The sequence below is a fragment of the Balaenoptera ricei genome, chromosome 1, assembly GCF_028023285.1.
Source record: "Balaenoptera ricei isolate mBalRic1 chromosome 1, mBalRic1.hap2, whole genome shotgun sequence".
NCBI lineage: Eukaryota > Metazoa > Chordata > Mammalia > Artiodactyla > Balaenopteridae > Balaenoptera > Balaenoptera ricei.
In genome coordinates this window covers 113,074,293-113,094,287 of record NC_082639.1, presented here as the reverse complement: position 1 = coordinate 113,094,287, position 19,995 = coordinate 113,074,293, and the positions used below count along the sequence as shown (strand labels likewise).

The 19,995-nt window shown below is 58.5% G+C and overlaps 3 protein-coding genes across 5 annotated transcripts; 2 read left to right on the top strand and 1 right to left on the bottom strand.

Annotated features, from left to right (window-relative positions):
• Positions 1-1,515: 1,515 nt before the first annotated feature.
• Positions 1,516-5,951, top strand: MUC1 (mucin 1, cell surface associated). Its single transcript, XM_059933025.1, has 7 exons — positions 1,516-1,698; positions 2,188-3,659; positions 3,759-3,814; positions 3,966-4,096; positions 4,248-4,369; positions 4,453-4,602; positions 5,563-5,951. Exons 1-7 carry the CDS (start codon positions 1,638-1,640, stop codon positions 5,629-5,631), a joined length of 2,061 nt encoding a protein of 686 aa, XP_059789008.1. The 5' UTR covers positions 1,516-1,637; the 3' UTR covers positions 5,632-5,951.
• Positions 5,952-6,857: 906 nt separating this feature from the next.
• Positions 6,858-16,481, bottom strand: TRIM46 (tripartite motif containing 46). 3 transcript variants are annotated; one of them, XM_059902063.1, is made up of 10 exons: positions 16,409-16,481; positions 14,762-15,023; positions 14,178-14,521; positions 13,363-13,506; positions 13,147-13,242; positions 12,194-12,447; positions 11,801-11,922; positions 10,503-10,805; positions 9,370-9,667; positions 6,858-7,994 (listed from the first exon to the last, which is right to left on the bottom strand). In XM_059902063.1, the coding sequence occupies exons 1-10, from the start codon at positions 16,469-16,471 to the stop codon at positions 7,601-7,603; spliced, it is 2,280 nt and encodes a 759-aa protein (XP_059758046.1). In that variant the 5' UTR covers positions 16,472-16,481; the 3' UTR covers positions 6,858-7,600. The 3 variants fall into 3 exon arrangements, with proteins under 3 accessions (XP_059758046.1, XP_059758060.1, XP_059758051.1); XM_059902068.1 differs by lacking the exon at positions 6,858-7,994 and adding an exon at positions 8,394-8,738; XM_059902077.1 differs by lacking the exon at positions 9,370-9,667 and having other exon boundaries at positions 7,918-7,994.
• A 677-nt stretch (positions 16,482-17,158) lies between these two features.
• KRTCAP2 (keratinocyte associated protein 2) lies at positions 17,159-19,789 on the top strand. The gene is given in 6 exon segments (XM_059902054.1): positions 17,159-17,208; positions 17,210-17,253; positions 17,577-17,731; positions 17,869-17,932; positions 19,331-19,397; positions 19,637-19,789. Coding segments are annotated over 6 exon segments (486 nt in total). The 5' UTR covers positions 17,159-17,173; the 3' UTR covers positions 19,758-19,789.
• Positions 19,790-19,995: the final 206 nt, after the last annotated feature.

Sequence of the window (19,995 nt, the reverse complement as noted above, 5' to 3'; positions counted from 1 at the left end):
GGTCTGGCTGCCGCACAATGCCTCGCCAAGCCGGCGGAGTCGCGCGCGTCTGGGAGCTGTGGTCCTTTTCCTCTTCCCCGGCTTCCCTGCAATCCCGCCGCACCGAAGTGTTCTTAAAATTCATTTCTCAATCTGTATTCTTTGGGGCTAAGAATTGTTTCCTAATGCGGACGTAATTGCTTCTGTCGGTCTAGACCGCAACCCAGGACCTCCGGATGGGACTCGATAAGCTCCACGTGCGCCGTTGTGGCCTCAAATACTCCTTGGTCCCACATGTTTCTGCCCTTCAGAATATCACTTGGTCTTCCCAAATCATGCGCGCTCACAAACGGTTTTGCACCACCCCCATCACCTTGTGCCCACCGGCCCCAAATACCACTTTGCTCCGCAAAGGATAGTTCCGTGCCCCTAAATACCATTCTGTCGCCCCACCTATTCTCTGCCTCCTAAATACATAACTAATCTGTCCCATTCTCCCTCCCACATTCCGCTGCCCTCGCCAAATACCTCGGTGCCCCTTCCGCGTTAACTCAGGACCCCACCCACTTAGCGCCATTTCCTCCAGACACCGCCCCCACGTGCCTGAGTTCCCTCCTAAAGCTCCCAGCCCCTCCGTCGATGGTACAGTATGTTCCTCCCCTTCTCTGTCCAAGCCACTGCTTCTTCCGGCCCGGGCCTGCCCTCCCCAGCCTCTCTCTGCCCCCACTTAGGCAGCGCCACCCAACCTCCTCTCCCGGGACGAGGCAGCCCCTCAGCCCGCTCGGGCAGGCCCGGTGAGGCTCCCGGTGACCGCTAGAGGGCAGGAGAGCCCGGCCAGCGAGCCGCCGCTACAAGGTGGAGGACTGGGAAAGCAAAGACCCTAGGGTTCGGCCGAACCCAGATTTCATATTTCTTTAAGTGGAAATTTCTTCCCCCGCCCCCTTCTAGGGAGAAAGTCAAAGAAGGAACTCAGGTTGCTGGAAAGGCCGGCAGGGGGCGGGACTGTGGGTTTCAGGGTAGAACCGTGTGTGGAACGGGACAGAGAGCGGTTAGAAGAGTGGGGCTGTTCCGGGAAGTAGTTGGGGGGAGGGGGTCCAAAACTAGCAACTGGTTTACTCATTATCGAGCCTTCCCCTTCCTTCTCAGCCCCCAGAGTGGGACTCCAAGGGACCCAGGGAGAATGGGGCAATGGTGCGGGGGACCTGAGGATGAGCTTCCCGGCCTTGCCGTGCAGGACTTTGACCTAGCCCACTTTCTCTGTTACTTTTCTCACCTTGTCTGTTGTCCTGGGGCTAAAATAGGACCATGGGGACCCAGGTCAGGTTCCAGACTCCCTCCACCGCCTTCTGGAGCCAGGGAGTGGTTGGTGAAAGGGGGAGGCCAGTTGGAAAACAAACAGGTTGTCAGAGGGTCGAGTGATTGGAGCCCACGTACCCTATTTGGGGGGCCAGGAATGGTTGGGGAGGAAGAGGAAGAGGAAGAGGTAGGAGGTAGGGAAAGGGGGAGGAGGCGGAGCTTTGTCACCTGTCACCTGCTCTGGCTGAGCCTAGGGCGGGCGGGGGACCGGTATAAAGCAGCAGGCGCCTGTGCCTGCTCCACCTCGTGCACACTGCCTGCCTGAGTCTGTTCTGCCCCCTCCCCACCACTTGGCCACCACCATGACACCGGACATCCAGGCCCCTTTCTTCTTCCTGCTGCTGCTATTCCAAGTGCTTACAGGTAAGGGGCGCAAGGTGGGGAGGGGGTCTTCCCAGCCTTTCTGTGGGTTTTGCTTCCTGGGAGATGGCATCCAAGAGGCAGAAGTTGCAGACAGGGGTGGCCCAGTCTGTGCCAAAATAAAGAATAAAGGAGTGAGGCTAAGGACAGGCTAAGAAGAGACAGCCCCCCAGGAGAGTGGGTGCCAGGGGCAGGCGAACGTCCTGAAAGAAGTCTGGAGGGGGTGGCGGTGGAGTCAGGAGAGGTAAATCTTAGGAGTGGAGAAACCCGACAAGCCAGGAGCAGACAGATATGGGAAGAGGGAGGGAGGCTGCCAGCAGCGAGGGAGGAGGAGGGCTGACCTAGGGGCCACTCCCCAAATTCTCCTGGCATTACTTCTTCAGATGCCAGAGAATGTATTTTTTCCTTGTGCTGATTTGTCCCCCAACCCAACTCTGTAACCTCAACTTCTGACAGCTGCCACCAACCCTACACTAACAATCTTTCTTACAGTCTCTGGTACAAGCAGCAGCAGTACACAGGCTTTAAGTGACCAAAGCACCTCACCCCGGGCCACCAGTGGCACCTCATCTCCGACCACCAGCCCTGCCTCAGGCTCGGCTGCCCCTTCGGTCCACGGTGGCATCTCACCCCGGGCCACCAGTGGCGCCTCATCTCCGAGCGCCAGCCCTGCCTCAGGCTCGGCTGCCCCTTCGATCCACGGTGGCACCTCACCCCGGGCCACCAGTGGCGCCTCATCTCCGAGCGCCAGCCCTGCCTCAGGCTCGGCTGCCCCTTCGGCCCACGGTGGCACCTCACCCCGGGCCACCAGTGGCGCCTCATCTCCGAGCACCAGCCCTGCCTCAGGCTCGGCTGCCCCTTCGGTCCACGGTGGCACCTCACCCCGGGCCACCAGTGGCGCCTCATCTCCGAGCACCAGCCCTGCCTCAGGCTCGGCTGCCCCTTCCGTCCACGGTGGCACCTCACCCCGGGCCACCAGTGGCGCCTCATCTCCGACCACCAGCCCTGCCTCAGGCTCGGCTGCCCCTTCGGCCCACGGTGGCACCTCACCCCGGGCCACCAGTGGCGCCTCATCTCCGAGCACCAGCCCTGCCTCAGGCTCGGCTGCCCCTTCCGTCCACGGTGGCACCTCACCCCGGGCCACCAGTGGCGCCTCATCTCCGACCACCAGCCCTGCCTCAGGCTCGGCTGCCCCTTCGGCCCACGGTGGCACCTCACCCCGGGCCACCAGTGGCGCCTCATCTCCGACCACCAGCCCTGCCTCAGGCTCGGCTGCCCCTCCGGTCCACGGTGGCACCTCACCCCGGGCCACCAGTGGCGCCTCATCTCCGAGCACCAGCCCTGCCTCAGGCTCGGCTGCCCCTCCGGTCCACGGTGGCACCTCACCCCGGGCCACCAGTGGCGCCTCGTCTCCGAGCACCAGCCCTGCCTCAGGCTCGGCTGCCCCTCCGGTCCACGGTGGCACCTCACCCCGGGCCACCAGTGGCGCCTCGTCTCCGAGCACCAGCCCTGCCTCAGGCTCGGCTGCCCCTCCGGTCCACGGTGGCACCTCACCCCGGGCCACCAGTGGCGCCTCGTCTCTGACCACCAGCCCTGCCTCAGGCTCGGCTGCCCCTCCGGCCCACGGTGGCACCTCACCCCGGGCCACCAGTGGCGCCTCGTCTCCGAGCACCAGCCCTGCCTCAGGCTCGGCTGCCCCTTCTGTCCACGGTGGCACCTCACCCCGGGCCACCAGTGGAGCCTCATCTCCGAGCACCAGCCACATTACCAGGACAATTGCCAGCAGCACTAACCAGAGCATAGTACCTCCGACCTCCTCCAGTCATGAGACTTCTCAGCAGTTGCCTATTAGGGTCTCCCTGTTCTTCCTGTCTTTTCACATTACGAACCTCCAGTTTAACTCTTCCCTGGAAAATCCCAGCACCAGCTACTACCAGAAGCTGCAGAGAAGCATTTCTGTATTGGTGAGTAGCTGCCTTTCCTCAACCGGGCTCCCCTGAAGCAGCCTTCAGAACTCTTTGAAGAACTTGCATCAAAACTTAGTCCTTTCCCTCTCACCCCAGTTTGTGCAGACTTATAAACAAGAGGATTTTCTGGGCCTCTTAGGTATCAAGTTCAGGTACAGTTCTGGGTGTGGACTCTATGTGGGATGGGTGGATGTTGTCTTGACTGTGGGGAGGGGCTGGTGCACTTGTGGTTGCGGGGGGTGGGTGGTGTGCTGACCCAGAAGCTGGGACCCATGGTTGAGTTGCCTGTTTCTCTCTGACCAGGCCAGGATCTGTGGTGGTAGAATTAACTTTGGCCTTCCGAGAGGGTACCACTGCCCACAACTTGGAGAGACAGCTTTATCAGCTTGAAGCAGCAGCAGTCAAATATAACCTGACCATCAGTGGAGTTAGTGGTGAGACCACTTCCTCAGCTGCCAGCCAACACCACACTGCCCGGGACCCTCTCTCTCTCCAGCATCTGGATTCCTGCTTTTCCTCTTGGCACTAATAAGGGGAGGGTCACCTCCTTTGAGAGACTGCTCTGACCGCTGCTTTTCCTTTTAGTGCGTGATGCATCATTTCCTTCCTCTGCCCAGTCTGGATCTGGGGTGCCTGGCTGGGGCATTGCCCTGCTGGTACTGGTCTGTGTTCTGGTTGCCCTGGCCATCATTTATCTCATTGCCCTGGTAAGTGCTCAGTCCCCAGCCCTGACCATAGTCCCTCTGCTAGAAGGAACCCCCATGCCCCTCATTACCTCCTATCTTCCCAGGTTGTGTGTCAGTGCAGACAAAAGAACTATGGGCAGCTGGACCTCTTTCCAACCCAAGATGCCTACCATCCTATGAGCGAGTACCCCACCTACCACACCCATGGGCGCTATGTGCCCCCTGGCAGTACCAAACGGAGCCCCTTTGAGGAGGTGAGGATGGCGGAGGGAGGCAGAGGCTTTGGCTGGCAGGGGTTCTGAAAGGGTACTGGGAAAGCCCAAAGAACTTAGAAGAGGTGAGAGTGACAGTAGACAATGAGGACCTGACAAGGCTGGGGTTGGAGGTCAGGGGAGTTCTGGGGGAAGGGCCTTGGGAAGAGACCATGGAAGAAGGGGGATCTCAGTAGGGGGTGCCCCCACTACCAGCACTCCCAAAAGAGCATTCAGTGCTCCGCTGAACTGGTGCCAGGGCTGTTCACTGGGATGCCCAGAGGCGAAATGAGTGGGGCACTGCGCCCAGGGGAGCCCTTCATGGAAGGAGCACCTGTGCCCCAGCTTGTCTCCTAAGAATGGAGGGTAGATTGAGACAGGCTAGTGGGGAGGAGGGGTCTCTGAATTGGGGAATAAGTCTCACCAAGCCAGGTGAGCCTGGGTGCCGGGTGAGGGGGAGGTTCTTGGGAATCTCTGGAGAAGCACAGACCCCTCCTCCCTCTTTCTTCCTTTCTCTCCAGGACCTAGTAAATAATTACTTGGCCACCTGGGGCTGGAAAGCCACTCCAAGTGGGGGAGGGGAGAGGAGTTTCCTTTTCTTGACCCCATTTTTCCTCCCCCTGGGGACTTCCTTCTTCCAGTTTTACAGACACACACACAGCCCCTTGGGCTGGAGGAGCAGAGAATGGAGGGAAAAAGGGGCAGGAGGGGAAAGCAGGGGGAGCTGATAAGAGCCGAGGGGAGGGAGTGAAGGGGGAGCAGAAGGAGGAGTGGCCCTGTTTACAGTCACCTGGCTGCTGGTGGTGACCAGCAGGTGCTCTCTCCAAATTAACCCTTTGAGAGCTAGTCAGGCTCCTGGACCGTTCACCCCAGCCGCGGGGTGCCATCCAGGGGCCTTGGGGAAGAAGCTTCTCCCAGGAAAGCTTCTGCCCCTCACCCTAGATCCCTTCTCCCCCTACCTAGGTTTCTGCAGGCAATGGTGGCAGCACTCTCTCTTACGCGAACCTGGCAGCCGCTTCCGCCAACCTGTAGGGGCACGTTGCCTGCTGAGCAGCCAGCCAGCGCCGACTGCCTCCCTGGGTTTCTTCACTGCTGCAGCACCCCCCCCCCCCTTGCCCCCAACTCTGTTCTGGGCTGGTGAGCTGGGCATTCAGGTGGGCTGCCCACAGTCTCCCTCACAGGCCCCACCAAGTCCCCTAACCCATCTTAGCCCTGGCGAAGCCCATCCGAGCCCCTGGGGACAAGCCTGAGGCAGTGGCTCCCAGGAGGACTGGCGGGGACAGCTCGGAGATGGGAGTGGGAACCTAAACATGGCTGAATAAAACTCGGGCCTCCTCTTCGCTGACCGCCAACTTTTGATCTGTCTTCTGTGACCTGTTGATAGAGGGGCGGTCAAAATGTGTGTGAGGGGGTCTGGAAGAGGCCTTGGGAAAGGAGAGGGAGGAAAGAAAGCCAGAAGGAGCGGGGTTCACTTGAGAAGTAGGTGACATGGGGGCGCAGGAGTGCTTGGTGGAAGAACTCGAGTCACCTCTGTCACCTGTCCTGCATGGCTGGCGGCGCAAGAGGAAGGAGGAAACGAAACCCGGCGGCTCCATCGGCCAGAGTGACCCGGCTCTGCCCGCAGGCCCGTGGCTCTCCCCTTTCCCGGAGCCTGGGTTTCACTCCCGCGCCCTCCTCTCCCCTTGGCACGGTGCCCCCAGGCGGCTCTATTCTTAGCTGTCCGGGTGTGAAGTAAGTCCTCGGGCGGCGATAACAGCTGCAGAGTCAACAGGGCCACGATAAGCTCATGTCATATCCGGGGGCTGGCACCGGGCCTGGGCCCCTCCCTGGCCGCCCCACCCGCCTCTGGCTCTGGGGTCTGCTACCCAGCACCCTGGGAATGGGGAAGTGGTTCTGGTTCCCTGATCCCTTCGGGCCCAGGCACGGGGCCCGCCCCCTCCGCATTCCCGCAGAGCCCGGCGCCGCCGCCCGGACGCCCTGTCGCGGGGCTGACGCAAACAGCCACCGCAGCGATGCGCCCCCTGGCGGCCACGAGCGGCTCGGGCCTGGGCTGGGTACAGGTGTGGCAGAAGGCGGGGAAGCGACGGGCTTGGCGACCTCCTTCCCTCAGGCGCCAGATCCACCATGCACCCCTGCTCTGAGTTATAGCAGGGAACCCTCGATCCCCGCCCCCCCGCCCCGCCCCGCCTGCCACGTCCAGCACAGAAACTAAGAGGAATGGGCTCAGGGAAGGCAAAGATATCACAGGAAAGCCTGGCATCACAGTTTATTGTTTATAAACCATGAAAATAACAGCTGTTGCTTGACACAGGCCTAGCAGTGCCCACCGCAGGGGGAGGCAACAGCGGGCACCAGAGGCCTTGCCAGGCCCAACCCAATGGGGACACTTAACCTCAGCTGGCTCCCCAAGGGAGACTTGGCACGTTGGCATGGGTGCAGGACAGGTAAAGCATGCAAGAGGGAGAAGAGGGGGATAAGAGGCATGCGGCTGGGGGTACAGGGACCCAAATAAATAAAGCAGGATGATAGGGTCCCTTTCCCCTCACCAGGGAGTGCCTGGGCAGTGTCCAGCCAAAAAGCCTGCACGCCCCAAAGCTGTAGTTCAGCATGGATGGGTCAGGGAGCTTGGCAGGGCAGAGGGCAGAGCTGGGGAGCATGCCCAGTGTTCCAGGTGCCTTCCCTCCCAATCAGCCTGGGGAGGAGCACAGGGCAGGGATGGGGAAGGGGCTGTCTCCATGACTCGGGTAAGATGCCAAGGGCAGGTCACGGGGCAGAGACGTGGGGGTGGGAGCCTGGATTAACAGGCAGTGGAGAGAATGGGGGACATCCAGAGAGGTGAGCAGAGGAGACTCCCTTGGTCAAGAGAAGGCCCTGGGAAGACACAGACATAGGGGAAGGGACAGGACCACATGGGAGGAAGAGTTTGAGGGAGAAGCTGCGGGAGGAATAACCCGGCTTCAGGAGGCTTGGAAGGCCAGGGCCCAGGAGAGGCCTGGAAGGGTCAGTCCAGCTTGGCAAAGCCCCCAATGGTGACCTTCCTCTCAGGCTTAGTGCCCACGGGCTCCTGTAGCTGTACTGCACCACCCCCAATGAAACAAAAGGCAGGGCACACAGGTCCCGAGCAGTCCAGGGGGCACTCCAGGAGCCCTCGGAAGGACACCGCATCCAGGAAGGAAACCCGACCCCGCTCGTAGTCCAGGCAGATGCCCAGGCGGGGCGGCAGGGGCACTGTGCAGCTGGCCGCCGGGCCATCCCTCCCTGTCAGCCCTGCATTTGAGCTGGCCCCGGCCCCCAGCAGGATCTTGCCCATGCCAATGGTTAGGAAAGCGAAGGGTGGCGACGCCTCCACTGTGGCATCCTCGGCACCGCTGTCATGCCCACTGTCCGGGTCGTACCTGCAGGGGTGGGCGTTGGGTAGGAGGATGTTGGGGGGTGGAGTAAATGTGTGGGGGAGGGGGTACCAGAGGGCTGAGATGTTGGAAGGATGGAATGTTGGGGAGCAAGTGGTTCAAAGGATTGATTTGGGGCGCTTCTTTGGTGGCACAGTGGTTAAGAATCCGCCTGCCAATGCAGGGGACACGGGTTTGAGCCCTGGTCCGGGAGGATCCCACATGCTGCGGAGCAACTAAGCCCGTGTGCCACAACTACTGAAGCCCGCACCGCCTAGATCCCATGCTCCGCAACAACAGTAGCCACCGCAGTGAGAAGCCCACGCACCGCAACGAAGAGTAGCCCCCAGCTCGACGCAACTAGAGAAAGCCCGCGCAGCAATGAAGACCCAACGCAGCCAAAAATAAAAAAAATTTAAAAATAAATTTAAAAAAAAGGATTGATTCTGGGCATTGAGAAGAAAACATGTTGAAGAGACAGGGGTTAAAATATAGGGCTGGGGGTTTGGTTTGGTGGGAAAGGGGTGTTGAAAGGAAAGCACATTGGCCAGAGAGGTGGGGGGAGTGGAAGAAAGACAGGGTATTGCTAAAGCACACTGAAGAAATGCAGAGCTTCCAACACAGGAAGGTGGTGAGGAAATGGTGCTGGGATATCATGCTGAGAGAGCATTTTGAGGGTTAGAGAATCTTGGAAGGATGAAGGATTAGTGACTAAGGTACTGGGGAGAGGGGGAGAGCAGAGAAAGGAAGCTGGGAAGGTGGATGTTGGGAGAGAGATGAGGGAGGATCAGTGTCTTAGATGAAGGATGTTAGAGGGATGCAGGGTTTTGGGGACCATAGGGTTAAGAGGGAACTGGTGTCGAAAAGAAGGCATTTAGAAGAAATGGGGTACTGAGGGATAGAGTGCTGGGGAGGAAGGGGTCAGGGAGAAAAGTATGTGTGGGTGGGTGTTAAACAGGATGTTGTGGATGAGACAATATGGAGATGGAAAGTTGAAGGGAAGAATTTTAGGATGTTGAGAAAAGATGTGGGTGAAGGAGGTACTGGAGGGAAAAGGCTTTGTGCAGAAAGGATGTTGGAAATGGGGTGTTAGGGAGAAAGGACACGGAGACTTGGAGAGATGGATGGAGGGAAGTGGAGATGGCTCCCTTTTCTATTGTCCCTTTCCCCAGCCACTCCGAATATCAGTCCACAAAGCTCTTTCACTGAGCCCCCATTTCTCCAGACCACAGCCACCCCCCCAGCCTGGCTCCTATTACTTCCTCCTAATCTCCTCCCAGCTCCATCCCAGCAAGTGTGTCCTCCCCTTGCACACCGCCCCCCCGTCCCCAGCTCCCCCACCCAGGTCCCCAAACCCCCATCCCTTCCAGAGAGGCCTGACCTGGGGCTGATCACATCAGGGGCACCCTGGAAGCTTTCCTGAAGCTTGCTCTCCAGCCCGACGCCCACCTTCACCAAGTAGGAGGCTGGGTCTACGGCGCAGGCCCAGTAGCTGCGGCCCTGGGTCACAGCCACATCGCCCAGGACCACATCCACGCTCAGGTGGCAGCCCGTCAGTAGCCGCTCAGCAGCCAGCAGCAGGGGCAGCCCTGGAACACTCCGCACTGCTCGCTGGTCCTTGCTGATGGCCAGCCGCTCTCGGCTTGTGCCCCAGCGGCCGTCGAGGAAGAAGTGCAGGACTGGAGTTGGGGAGGGTTGAGACAGAAGGAAGGACTTCAGGGACAAACACTGGCACTGGGGGGAACTTGAGGTGTTAGCACGAGACACTGGGAGATTTCAGAACATGGAACGAGTTGCCAAGGGATGGGCAGGGGGCTCTGGGGAACAGGGCCTGGAGAACTGGAATGGGGAGCATAGGAAAAAAGAAGGGGCATCCCATCCCAAGTGGGCATGGGACCACAGGAAGAGTTTTAGTGATGACTAGTGGGCACAGGAATCAGTCTCCCAGACCCAGCTGACTCACTATGCTGCCTCCCACCCCTTTCCCATGGCTGCGCCATGGAGGGTCCCCACTGCTGTCCATTCCACCTGGTGACATCCCACCACCATCCACCTACACTTTCCAGCCTGCACTCTGGTGCTCTTACCTGGTCCTTACACTTAACCCCTAACTCTTCTGCCCCGTACTTGGATGGTGATGCTTCTCTATTATGCCTACACCCCAGAGTCCCCACTATTTTCTGGAGAGTCACTTTACCAACATTTATTGCGCCCTTACCATGAGCCAAAAACTCAGCTAAGCCCTTACACGTTATCATCTCACTTAATTCTCACAACAACCTTATGAGATAAGTATTGTTACTATCCCTACAGAAGAGGAACTTGAAGTTCAGGGAGGGTGAATAACTCGCCTAAAGCCACACAGCTGGCCAAGAGGCAGAGCTGGTATTTGAACTCAGGCAGTCTTGCTTCAGAGCTAGTGAGAGTGATGCACTGTGTTATGCCATCTCTCCGGGGCCCACCCAGCACCAGCTGCCAGTGCTTGGGTCCCAAGTGTACCCTGTGCCCACTCACCAGGCGCTGGGGGCGTGTGCAGGTGCACATCTTCACTGTACTCGCCGTAGCCGGCCTTGTTGCAGCCACGGACACGCAGCACGTACACAGAGCCTGTGTCAGGGTTCTCAAGCAGGGCGCTGGTGCCCCTCACCTCTTCCCGCCGCTGCCAGCGGGTGGGGCCCGGCTGGGCCGGCACATCCGTGCGCCGGAACTCAATGGTATAGTGCCAGGCAGGTGGTGAGTGGGGGGGCAGCCGCCAGCACAGGAAGATCTGGTCGTAGGCAAAGGTGCGCTGCGTGTCAATGACCGGAGCCTCAGGCACTGTTGGAAGAGACAGCGGGGGTCAGTCAGGGCCTGGCCGCGGGCCTGGCATGGAGGGTGGGCAGGAAAAGGGAAAGCAGCGGGAGCCGGGGGGGTGAGTGTGAGTGAGAGGGATCTGGAGAAGACACCTGTCTGGGCCCTGGGCAGGGATGGGCAGGGCAGAGCCCACAGGAGAAGGAGAGACAGGAGGCCTGATGCCAGTCCCGGTCTGCCACTCCTTTGCTCTGGCCTTAGGCCAGTCACGTCCCCTTTCTGGGCCTCAGTTTCCTCCTCTGTCAAATGAGGGTATGAGATCACATGGTGTCTCTTCTTTCTATGACCCTTTTTATTCTATGAATAAAGAGGAGCCCCAGGGAAAGGCAGGCAACGGCCACTGAAGCCCAGGCAAGAGGGCACTGAACAGGAAGGAGGGAACCAAGTGGGAGGGAGATAGATGCAAGAGTCAGCAAGACAGAAAATAGGGGACAACAGAGGGCAAGCAAAAGCTTGATGGCAGGGGACAAGGTCAAGGGGAAGAGAAGGAAAGTCTAGAGGGCAAAGGTCACAAGGACAAAAGGTCAGAAAGGCAAGGATTAAGAAAGGAAGGCACAAGAGAGACAGAGGGCACTGGTCAGGGGAGAGGAAGGCGGGGATGGGGTCTGGTCAGGGCAGGAAAGAGAAGGAAGCCATGAGTGGGTAGCCGGGCTGTGTGGGAGTGGCAGGGCAGGGCAGGGGGCCTGGTGGGGGGCAGGACCCCTGGGGCAGGGCCGCTGACTTGCCTGGGGTGCTCCGGAGCAGAGTCCGCGGTGGCCACAGCCTACAAACAAAGAGAGGGAGAAGCGGCGCTGAGCGCGGTGGGACGGTGTGGCCGGGTGGGGTGGGCTAGGTGGGCAGGGCGCTGGCCAGGCCAGGCAGGAGGCTGGGGAGTTCCCCGGTGGGCGCTGCCCCCCGGGCCCGCTGCTGGGGAGGAAGGGAGGAAGGCTCTAATTGGGCACGGGGCCTGGCCATCTCCTCACCTCGCAGGAAGTTAAGCTCTGTCAGCAGCTTCATCTCACGCCCCACGTCCAGCTGGCAATGGCGGAAGGAGGAGCTGGCAGCTGGCCGGAACATCTGGAGGGCCTCCGTAGCTCGGGCAATCCTGGGATGGAGGCAGGCAAGGGTCAGGCACTGCCATCTGGCAGCCACCTTTCCCCTTGATTCTGCCTTGCCTGCCCCTAGAGCCTTGGTATCTGCTGGGGGGTCTCTTCCCTGTCCATTCGGGCAAACTGATATCAGTGTGGCCTGGTGAAAATCCTCAGGACCCAGCTCTCCATCGGGCAGTACTCTCGACATTGCCTTATACATGGACTACCCCCACGATTGCCCCTACCCCGCAGGAGCCCATGCCCCTGTGCCATGCCCCTGAGTACCTGTTGTGCAGCTGTTTGGCTGCTTGCACAAAGCAAGGCTGGTCTGTTTCCTTAAGAACCTCCTGAGCGTAGCCCACCAGACCTGAGCCATCCAGCAGGCTCCGGTGTTCCTGGATCTGGGCGCTGAGACGGGCCAGCCGCTCCTGCTGGCACTCCTCAATGGCCTGAAGCAGTGATGCCCGCTTCTCCTCCAGCACAGCCCCCAGCCCCCGCACCAGCTGGGACACCTCCTCCTTGGCCTGCTGACCACTCACCTGCCCAGAGAGCAACATTTACTATCTTCTTCTTGAAGGCAGCACCTGCACCAGACTCCTGGGGCACCATGCCATGGCTAGGATCACAAAGGATCTGGGGAAATCCTACCTACCCATTCTAATAGGGCCAGGTTCATGGCTCCAAAGGCTCCTGTACACCCAGATGGGCTCAACTCCTGACCATTTGTGCTAACCTTCCTGGATGCCCACACCATAATCAATCCTGATCCCTTAAGGACTCCTCCAGATAAGAGGCCATGACTACACTAATGTCCACCTGCACTGTACTAACGTCTTCCAGCATCTGTGCCATCCTTATCGCCCATCCCCATATCAGCTGATTCAAGCAATCTGGCAAAAGGTATCAGAGCCATCGCCTCACCCTCCTTGGTCCAGGGATGTGCACCATCCTCAGCAGGCAGCTGAGCCTGAGGGCATCTGAGCTCCACCCCTGGGGTTTTTCAAGCTCTTCCTCTCCTGGGTGATAGACACCCTGTCTCCACTGTAGCCTCGGGTACCACCTGGCCTGGGGCACTGTTGTTCCTGATGACTTGGTTTAACCAGAACCTCGACATATCCATGGACCCTACATGGGCTTCCTGGGCTTGCAACCAGGTGATTGGGCTGTGCCCATCCACACCCCCTTCCTGCTCCCACTCCCAGGCAGGGCCCAGGGCCCACCTCCATGCCCTCCCTCACCTCAGTGTGCCTCACGGTCTCCTCCAGCTCACAGATCTGGGTCTGTACTGTGTCCTGGTTTCCCAGGATGTATGTCAGGCTCTTTGTCAGCTTGTCCTGAGGGGGAAGAAAGAGGTGGGCATCACACCTGGCTCCAAAGAAGCCAGCAGTTCAGAGGAGGTGTGAGAGGGTGTGAGTGTGGGTCAGCACTGGGGTAGAGTGAGGCGGGGTCCTCACCTTGAGGGCCTGGTACGCACTGAGCACAGGTGTGATCTTGTGGCCGCTGTGGGTGCGTCGCACACGGCAGAGTTGGCATACCAGTCGTTGGCATGTCTTGCAGTAGTGGGTCACCTCTTCCTTGTGATCTGGGCACATCAGGCCCTAGGGACAGAAAGAGCAATGAGACAGTCAGCCAGTGGTGTGTGTAAGGGTGCTGACCTACCACAGAGCAGTTTGGTGCCCTCCCTCTGCTGGCCCAATGGGGGGTGGAGAGGAGTTCAGCTGGTTGTGCTCCATGGTGCCACCTGGTGGTACACCCTGGCATCAAGGAGAGCCTTCCCCGCAAGCTCCAGGCATTAGCCTTGCTTCTCCCTTCATTTACCTCACAGAAATGTGTGGTAATAACAATAATGATGGTAATCTTAGCCTTGTGCTTAATAATTAGCCTTGGCTATCTTGTTTACTGCTGTAGCCCCAACGCCTAGAATAGCACCGGGCACATAGGTGCTTGATAAATATCTGTTCAATGAATGAATGCATAACAGACCATTTTAGTGTATAAATAACCTTCACAAACATTATCTCAGTGATCCTTTCAACAACCCTGCAAGCACAGATATTGCAGGGCAGGTATTATAATCCTCATTCAGCAGATGAGATGGAGGCTCAAAGACGCTCAAAGATTTGTCCAGTGCCTTTTTGTTACAGAAAAAGGAGATCGGCAATGGCAACCCCCTGGCCGGCTCCTTTTGGAAGCCCACAGTGCTGGGCACGCCCTCCCACCCAGCGCCACCATGCCCCTCCCTTCCCAGGCCCTGCAAGGGCTGGCTCACCTTGGGGCGGAAGGAGAGGGTGGGCAGGGTGGGCTCATGCTGGGCCTTCTGGGTGCCCCAGGGGTGGAAGAGCTTGAAGCATTCGTTGCAGAAGGTGGCGCGGCACTCAGTGCAGCCCTTGGTGGCCTCTAGTGGCGGGGGCTTGCACAGCTGGCACAGGATGGCGCCACCCACACTCACACTCTGGCGGTACCGCTCCACCACACGCTCCAGGGTCAGGTTCCGGAACAGCCCTGCCAAGCCCCGCTCCCCCAGCTCCACATCGCCCTGGCAGGCTGGGCACGGAAACATGATCACCTGAGGGTGCAGAGCACCTCGCTTCCGCCCGGGGTATGTCCCAAAGCCTGTGGATGGGCCGGGAAGTAGGGAGGTGAAAATTATAGCTGGCTCAGAGTGGGGGAAGTCTTTTCAATTAAAAAATTAATTTCTATTGTGCCAGAGCGCAGCTCTCATTAGAGCCTGGATGGGCAGTATCTCCACCCCCTGAAAAACAGACAAATGCCCTTGGCCAGTGATGGACCCCTTCCATCTTCCTGATGGACATCCCAGCATCCCCACCCCCACCCCACAGGTGCCAGCCCCACCTGACTTAAGCAGTCGGTCCAAGCGGTCTGGCTTGGGGAGAGTTCTGCGGGAGAGGCGGGGACTTCGGGTAGAAGGGGTGGAGGCAGGAGAGGTGGGCTCAGAGCTGGGGTCCCCACCATGGCCTACGTAGCCCTGCTGGCCCAGCACCTCCCGGGCACAGGCCTGGCATACATTGTGGGTACAGGGCAGCACCAGTGGCTGCTTGTACATCTCTTGACACACTGGGCACAGCAGTTCCTTCTCCATGTTCTTCATGCTCGTCTGTGGAGGGACCAGGAGGTTGGGTCAGAGCTTGGACACCTGGGCATATCTCAGCAGCCCCTCAACTGCCCCTTAAAGACCTAAAGGTCTCAGGAATGGACAAGACAAGTACAAGGGACCAGACAAGCTATGGATTTTCCCCAGTACAAGCCTTGGCCTGGTTCACAGGCCTTCCCAGTTCCCTGTCTCTTGCTTCTGTTTCACTCCTGCAGAGCTACAGACCTAAGGAGGAGGGATGGTTGGAGCTCGGGTCACCCCAGCCTCAAGTCCCACCCCCTTCACTGTCCCAGTCCCAGCCGGACCTGCAGCCCCTCTCACCTGGCCTTTGCCCCTATCCCCCCATCTCCGGGCCGCCGGCCCCAGGCACATCTCTCAAGGATACAGCCCATTCAGCAGCTCGGTGCGGACCCCCGCCCCCTTCTCTGGCATTCCCCTGCCCCCCCTCCCCCGCGTGACTCCTCCCTAAAGCCAGGCTCTCTCCATCCTCCTGCTCACCCAGTCTGTCCTCCTGCCGCGGCTCCAGCCTGCAGCCGCCCTCGGCTCCATTCCCCATCACTAACCCATCCGGCTCCTCCTAACCCATTCCCTTTTGCCCCCCACCATCCGGCCCTCCAGCTCCCTCCCCCGGCATAACCCGGCCTGCCGCAACCCGCTCCCCAAGCAAGGGGGAAAGGAGCGCCCCGCCTACTTGCCCCCTCCCCACCGGAAGTACCCCTCCCTTTTTTGGTGGCGGGGGTCCTCAAGCTATGCCCCACCCCCACACCTCACCTTGGTCCCTCTCTTCGCAGCCATCCCGGTCAGGGGCGCAGCTGACACAAAGGAGGGAGGGACACGGAGGGAGGGGGAAGGAAGTGGTGGGGGGGAGCAGGGCTGGCACCGCCCCTGGGAGAGCCGGGCCCGGGTTGCCATGACAACCGAAGGCTCAGAGGCAGCCCTGAGTGGGGGTGCGGTGGGGTGGGGTCTTGCGGAGGGGCCCAAATTGGGAACTAAACCGTGGGGCGGCCCTTTCCTCGCCCCCCACCTGTCCTCAGTTTTCTTGGAAAATATCCAAGCTCACTCACGCCCCCTCCTCATAGCATAGCCCCGTTGCCCTGCAGCCCCAGCCCCGGTGCACGGCTGGAGGCTACCCCAAGCCACCCGCTGCGTCCGGGTAGCTACATGTTCCTCACACCCCAGCAGATGGACGCCTTCACGGCATTCACCTCCCGGCTGCCCCCGGGATTACCCTCTCATACCTGCATCCCGACCCTCCCAGTCCTTTCTGCCATCATCCGCCCCCTGTCTACATCCCAGCATCTTGCGGGACCCCCACCTGTTCGAGGTCCCGGCTTGCCCGGGACCCCTATACTCCCCCTCCCCTTCCCCTCGACCCCACCTTAACTCACACTGATGCGGACCAGTGCATCCATGATGGAAGTGAAGGCCTGCATTTCCTCACCCTCAGCCATGGCCCTACCATGCCCGCCCGCCCCTGTGTGCCCGATCCCGGCTGCGGCTGCGAACCCCGGGCTTAATGCAGGAGCCCGGTGGGGATGTGGGGAGGGGTGGGGTGAGATGTCACTGCGCATGCTCCAGGGACCAGCCTCGAACGGCGCTGGTCGAGGTAGGAGGTGGGAAATAGTTTTTCCCACGTGGTTCTCAGAAGGCTGTCGCGTCGGGGGGTGGGGTGGGGTTGGCTGGGTAACATGGAATCGTATTTGAGGGGGAGCCATTTCTTATGTTCGAATTCTTCATTGGCTTCTAATCTTACTCATATAAAGCAGAAGGATAGTTTCAGAGAAAGGTGGGCTCCAGAATGGAAGGACTAGATTTTGGTTTGGGCAAGAGTCCAGGGGAGATATCAAGGCAATGATCATGGGGGAGGTAGTCTTGAGGAACAGGCACTAAAGCTGACATAATTGACAAAGAAGACAGAAGTGGTCTAGAGGCTATAGTCCATGGGCCCAGTGACTTGAAGAGTTAAGTGCAGCTTGCACTGAGAGGCAGCAGATGCTCTGGGTGCGGGGAAGGGCGGGGGACGAGGGTGGTGGCCAAGGACGCTCTTGGACGCAATATTTCCTCCCTGCAGGAAGAGGGCGCTGCATTCAGGCGCCGAGAGGGAGAAAGAGGAAGACGTTGGGGAGAAGCAAGGCCACGTTGGGGGCTGACGCATGCGCACAGCCAACCGTGCCCGGTTCGGCTCTCCTCTTGTACAGAGGCGCGGATTGGACCCAAGGGCAGGGCATGATGGGTAACGGGACCAGCGGGGTACCCCAGCGGGCAGACTAGTAGGGGTCGGATTTGGGGAGATTAGCTTTCGCGGTCCTCTCCCCGCAGAGCTGACGTGTCCTGGGTTCCAGACGACGGGCATTTCCACAGGGCCGGGGGGTTCGGGGCGTCCAGGGCTGAGGAATTCTTGGGGGTTGCCGCGGGGTGTAGGGAGTTGGGGAGGGTGGCTGCAGTCCCGGGAGTGCTTGCAGGTGGTTGGGCCCTCGAGTTCCCGGACCTGCCGAATCTGCCTGCGGCTCCTGGAGGGAGGGCTGGGCCTGACTCTGCGTCTCTTCTCCACTCCAGTGGTGGGTACAGGCACATCGCTGGCGCTCTCCTCCCTCCTGTCCCTGCTGCTCTTCGCTGGGATGCAGATGTACAGCCGCCAGCTGGCCTCCACCGAGTGGCTCACCATCCAGGGCGGCCTGCTTGGTTCCGGCCTTTTCGTCTTCTCTCTCACTGTATCCTTTTTGCGGGGGAGCGGGCAGAGGTGTTTGAGAGTAGGAAGGGTGGTGGGCCACGCAGGCTTGTACCCTTCCCATTAGCCACACATCTCTGCCCCCACTGCACGTCCTACTCCTTAACTCCCTCAACCCAGGCTTTCAATAATCTGGAGAATCTTGTCTTTGGCAAAGGATTCCAAGCAAAGATCTTCCCTGAGAGTAAGTGAAAATTGGGGGTTGAGTATTTGAACCCTCTCCAGTAACCTCCCCCAACACGGTACTGAATTTCCAGGTGCTTAGTCAGTAAAGGTTTTTTAGGAGGAAAAAATATGTGTATTAAGACTGTCTGGAGACAGATGATGCTTTTGGATGCAGCACTTTATCTAGCTCCCGGAATTGGAGCTAGAAGAGAGGGCCTCTGAAAGCAAGAAACTCAGTTACTTCCTGGCCAGTTCCCAGGGAAGGTGTGAGGGAAACAGGCAGGTTTGGGCCTGTAATGAATACATCCAAGAAGGGATGTTCTTTGTTTCCACCAGAAAAAGAAGAAGAAGGGCCAAATCAGTTGAGGGGTTCCGAGGTGAAATTGACCCAATATTAGTGAATTCTGTTTATTTGAGATGATTGTGAAGAGCCTAAGTATTAGATACACCAGCTTTCTGTGTCAGCAGGAATCCTGACCAAATTAGAGTAACTGTCAGATTGTTTTCCTTTTGAAACGATTCTAATCAAGAATTGATGATTCAGTTATTTATGGAGAATTAAGTTCATAAAGCCAATTAGGCGTCAAGGCCAGATCACCTAAGGGATGCCACATGCCCCAAATTGACAACAGATGCCATCTCTTGTGAAGCCTTCACCTGGTAGAACAAAGACCTGTCACTGTGGCCCTCGTTTCTTTGTCCTCCTTATGTTTTGCTCTTTCCACCTGGCGCCTTTGTAGGCTTCCGGAGCTCCTTTCATACAGCGGCTTCAGAACTTCTCTGTTAGATTTTATTTCTAAGTGTATTGTCTTCATTTGCTTCTGAAAGAAACCTTTGTAGTGGGGCAAGCTGTTTGGCCCTCTTCACCTGCCCTGCCCTCCCCAGCTGGGCAGGTGGGATTGCCCTTGCTATCTGCCCTCCCATCTTCTCTCTAGTCCTACTCTAGATGTCTTGAGACCCTTTTCTGCCCCCATGGGTGTGTGTATCCAGACACTCTGCTCTCCAACTTATGTCCAGGAACTGAGGCCCTCGACTTCCATAACTAGCCAGCCAGGTTAATGAATTGATCCCTATTGGCTGGCTTCTGTTGGAAAGGCCTTGACCCTCTTCCTCAAATGGGAGCAAGCCTTGCCCTTGAGATTCTGCTGTCACCTTTCCTTTTCCTTTTTATCGGAGGGAAGCCAGGATAGGGAAGTTAAGTGATATTTGGGGCAGAGCTGGTAATGAGCATGCATCTCCTGCCTCCGTGTTCTGGGCATCAGTAAGCCCATCTGAGGTCCTCCTGCTGTTGTCATGCCCTTCCCCTCCAAGCAGTTCCCCCAAGATTCAGAGGGCCCCAGATTTCTTCTAGACTCCACATATGAATGCCTGGTGTATCCATTCTGACCACCCTCCTTGTCCCCTCTTGCCCCCCCAGTTCTCCTCTGCCTCCTGTTGGCTCTCTTTGCATCTGGCCTCATCCACCGAGTCTGTGTCACCACCTGGTAAGTGCCTGACAGCTGAGTAAGGGGTGTAGCATCCTGTCCTTTGGCACTCGATCCTCCTGTGATGGTTCCAGACTTCCCCATACGTCCCTCCCACTCTGTTCTCCCTCTGTCCCCTTCCCCATTTTCCTAAACCTGATCCTGGATTCTTTCCCTCATGCTGGTGTCTGTCTGCTCTAGGAGGCACCAGGCTGGCAGCATGCCCACTTATACCATGACCTTTCTCCTTCACCCTGTAGCTTCATCTTCTCCATGGTTGGTCTGTACTACATCAACAAGATCTCTTCCACTCTGTACCAGGCAACAGCTCCAGTCCTCACACCAGCCAAGGTTACGGGCAAGGGCAAAAAGAGAAACTGACCCTGAATGTTTAATAAAGTTGATTCTTTGTAGCTCTGTGAGCTGTGATATGCTGTGGGCCTCTCCTGCCCATGGCTGCATGGGTGTGCAGAATGTTGGGGCAGATGGGTACTTGCTGTTTTCAGACCTTGGGGATGGTGGGGTTTCCTTCCTCCGAGGTTCATTTTTACCAAATATTTATTGAGTGCCATCAGTGCCAGGCACTTTGCCAGGCACTGGAGTGGCATATACTTGTGTA

Bases quoted from the DNA above. Each gene is read 5' to 3' on its own strand.
- MUC1 (XM_059933025.1), top strand. From the start codon at position 1,638: ATGACACCGGACATCCAGGCCCCTTTCTTCTTCCTGCTGCTGCTATTC. The intron at 3,660-3,758 runs GTGAGTAGCTGC...CTCTCACCCCAG, and splicing joins AGAGAAGCATTTCTGTATTG to TTTGTGCAGACTTATAAACA. The intron at 3,815-3,965 runs GTACAGTTCTGG...CTCTCTGACCAG, and splicing joins CTCTTAGGTATCAAGTTCAG to GCCAGGATCTGTGGTGGTAG.
- TRIM46 (XM_059902063.1), bottom strand. From the start codon at position 16,471: ATGGCTGAGGGTGAGGAAATGCAGGCCTTCACTTCCATCATGGATGCA. The intron at 14,522-14,761 runs GTGGGGCTGGCA...GCCCATCCACAG, and splicing joins GGACCGACTGCTTAAGTCAG to GCTTTGGGACATACCCCGGG. The intron at 11,923-12,193 runs GTACTCAGGGGC...CCTCCATCCCAG, and splicing joins GCCAAACAGCTGCACAACAG to GATTGCCCGAGCTACGGAGG.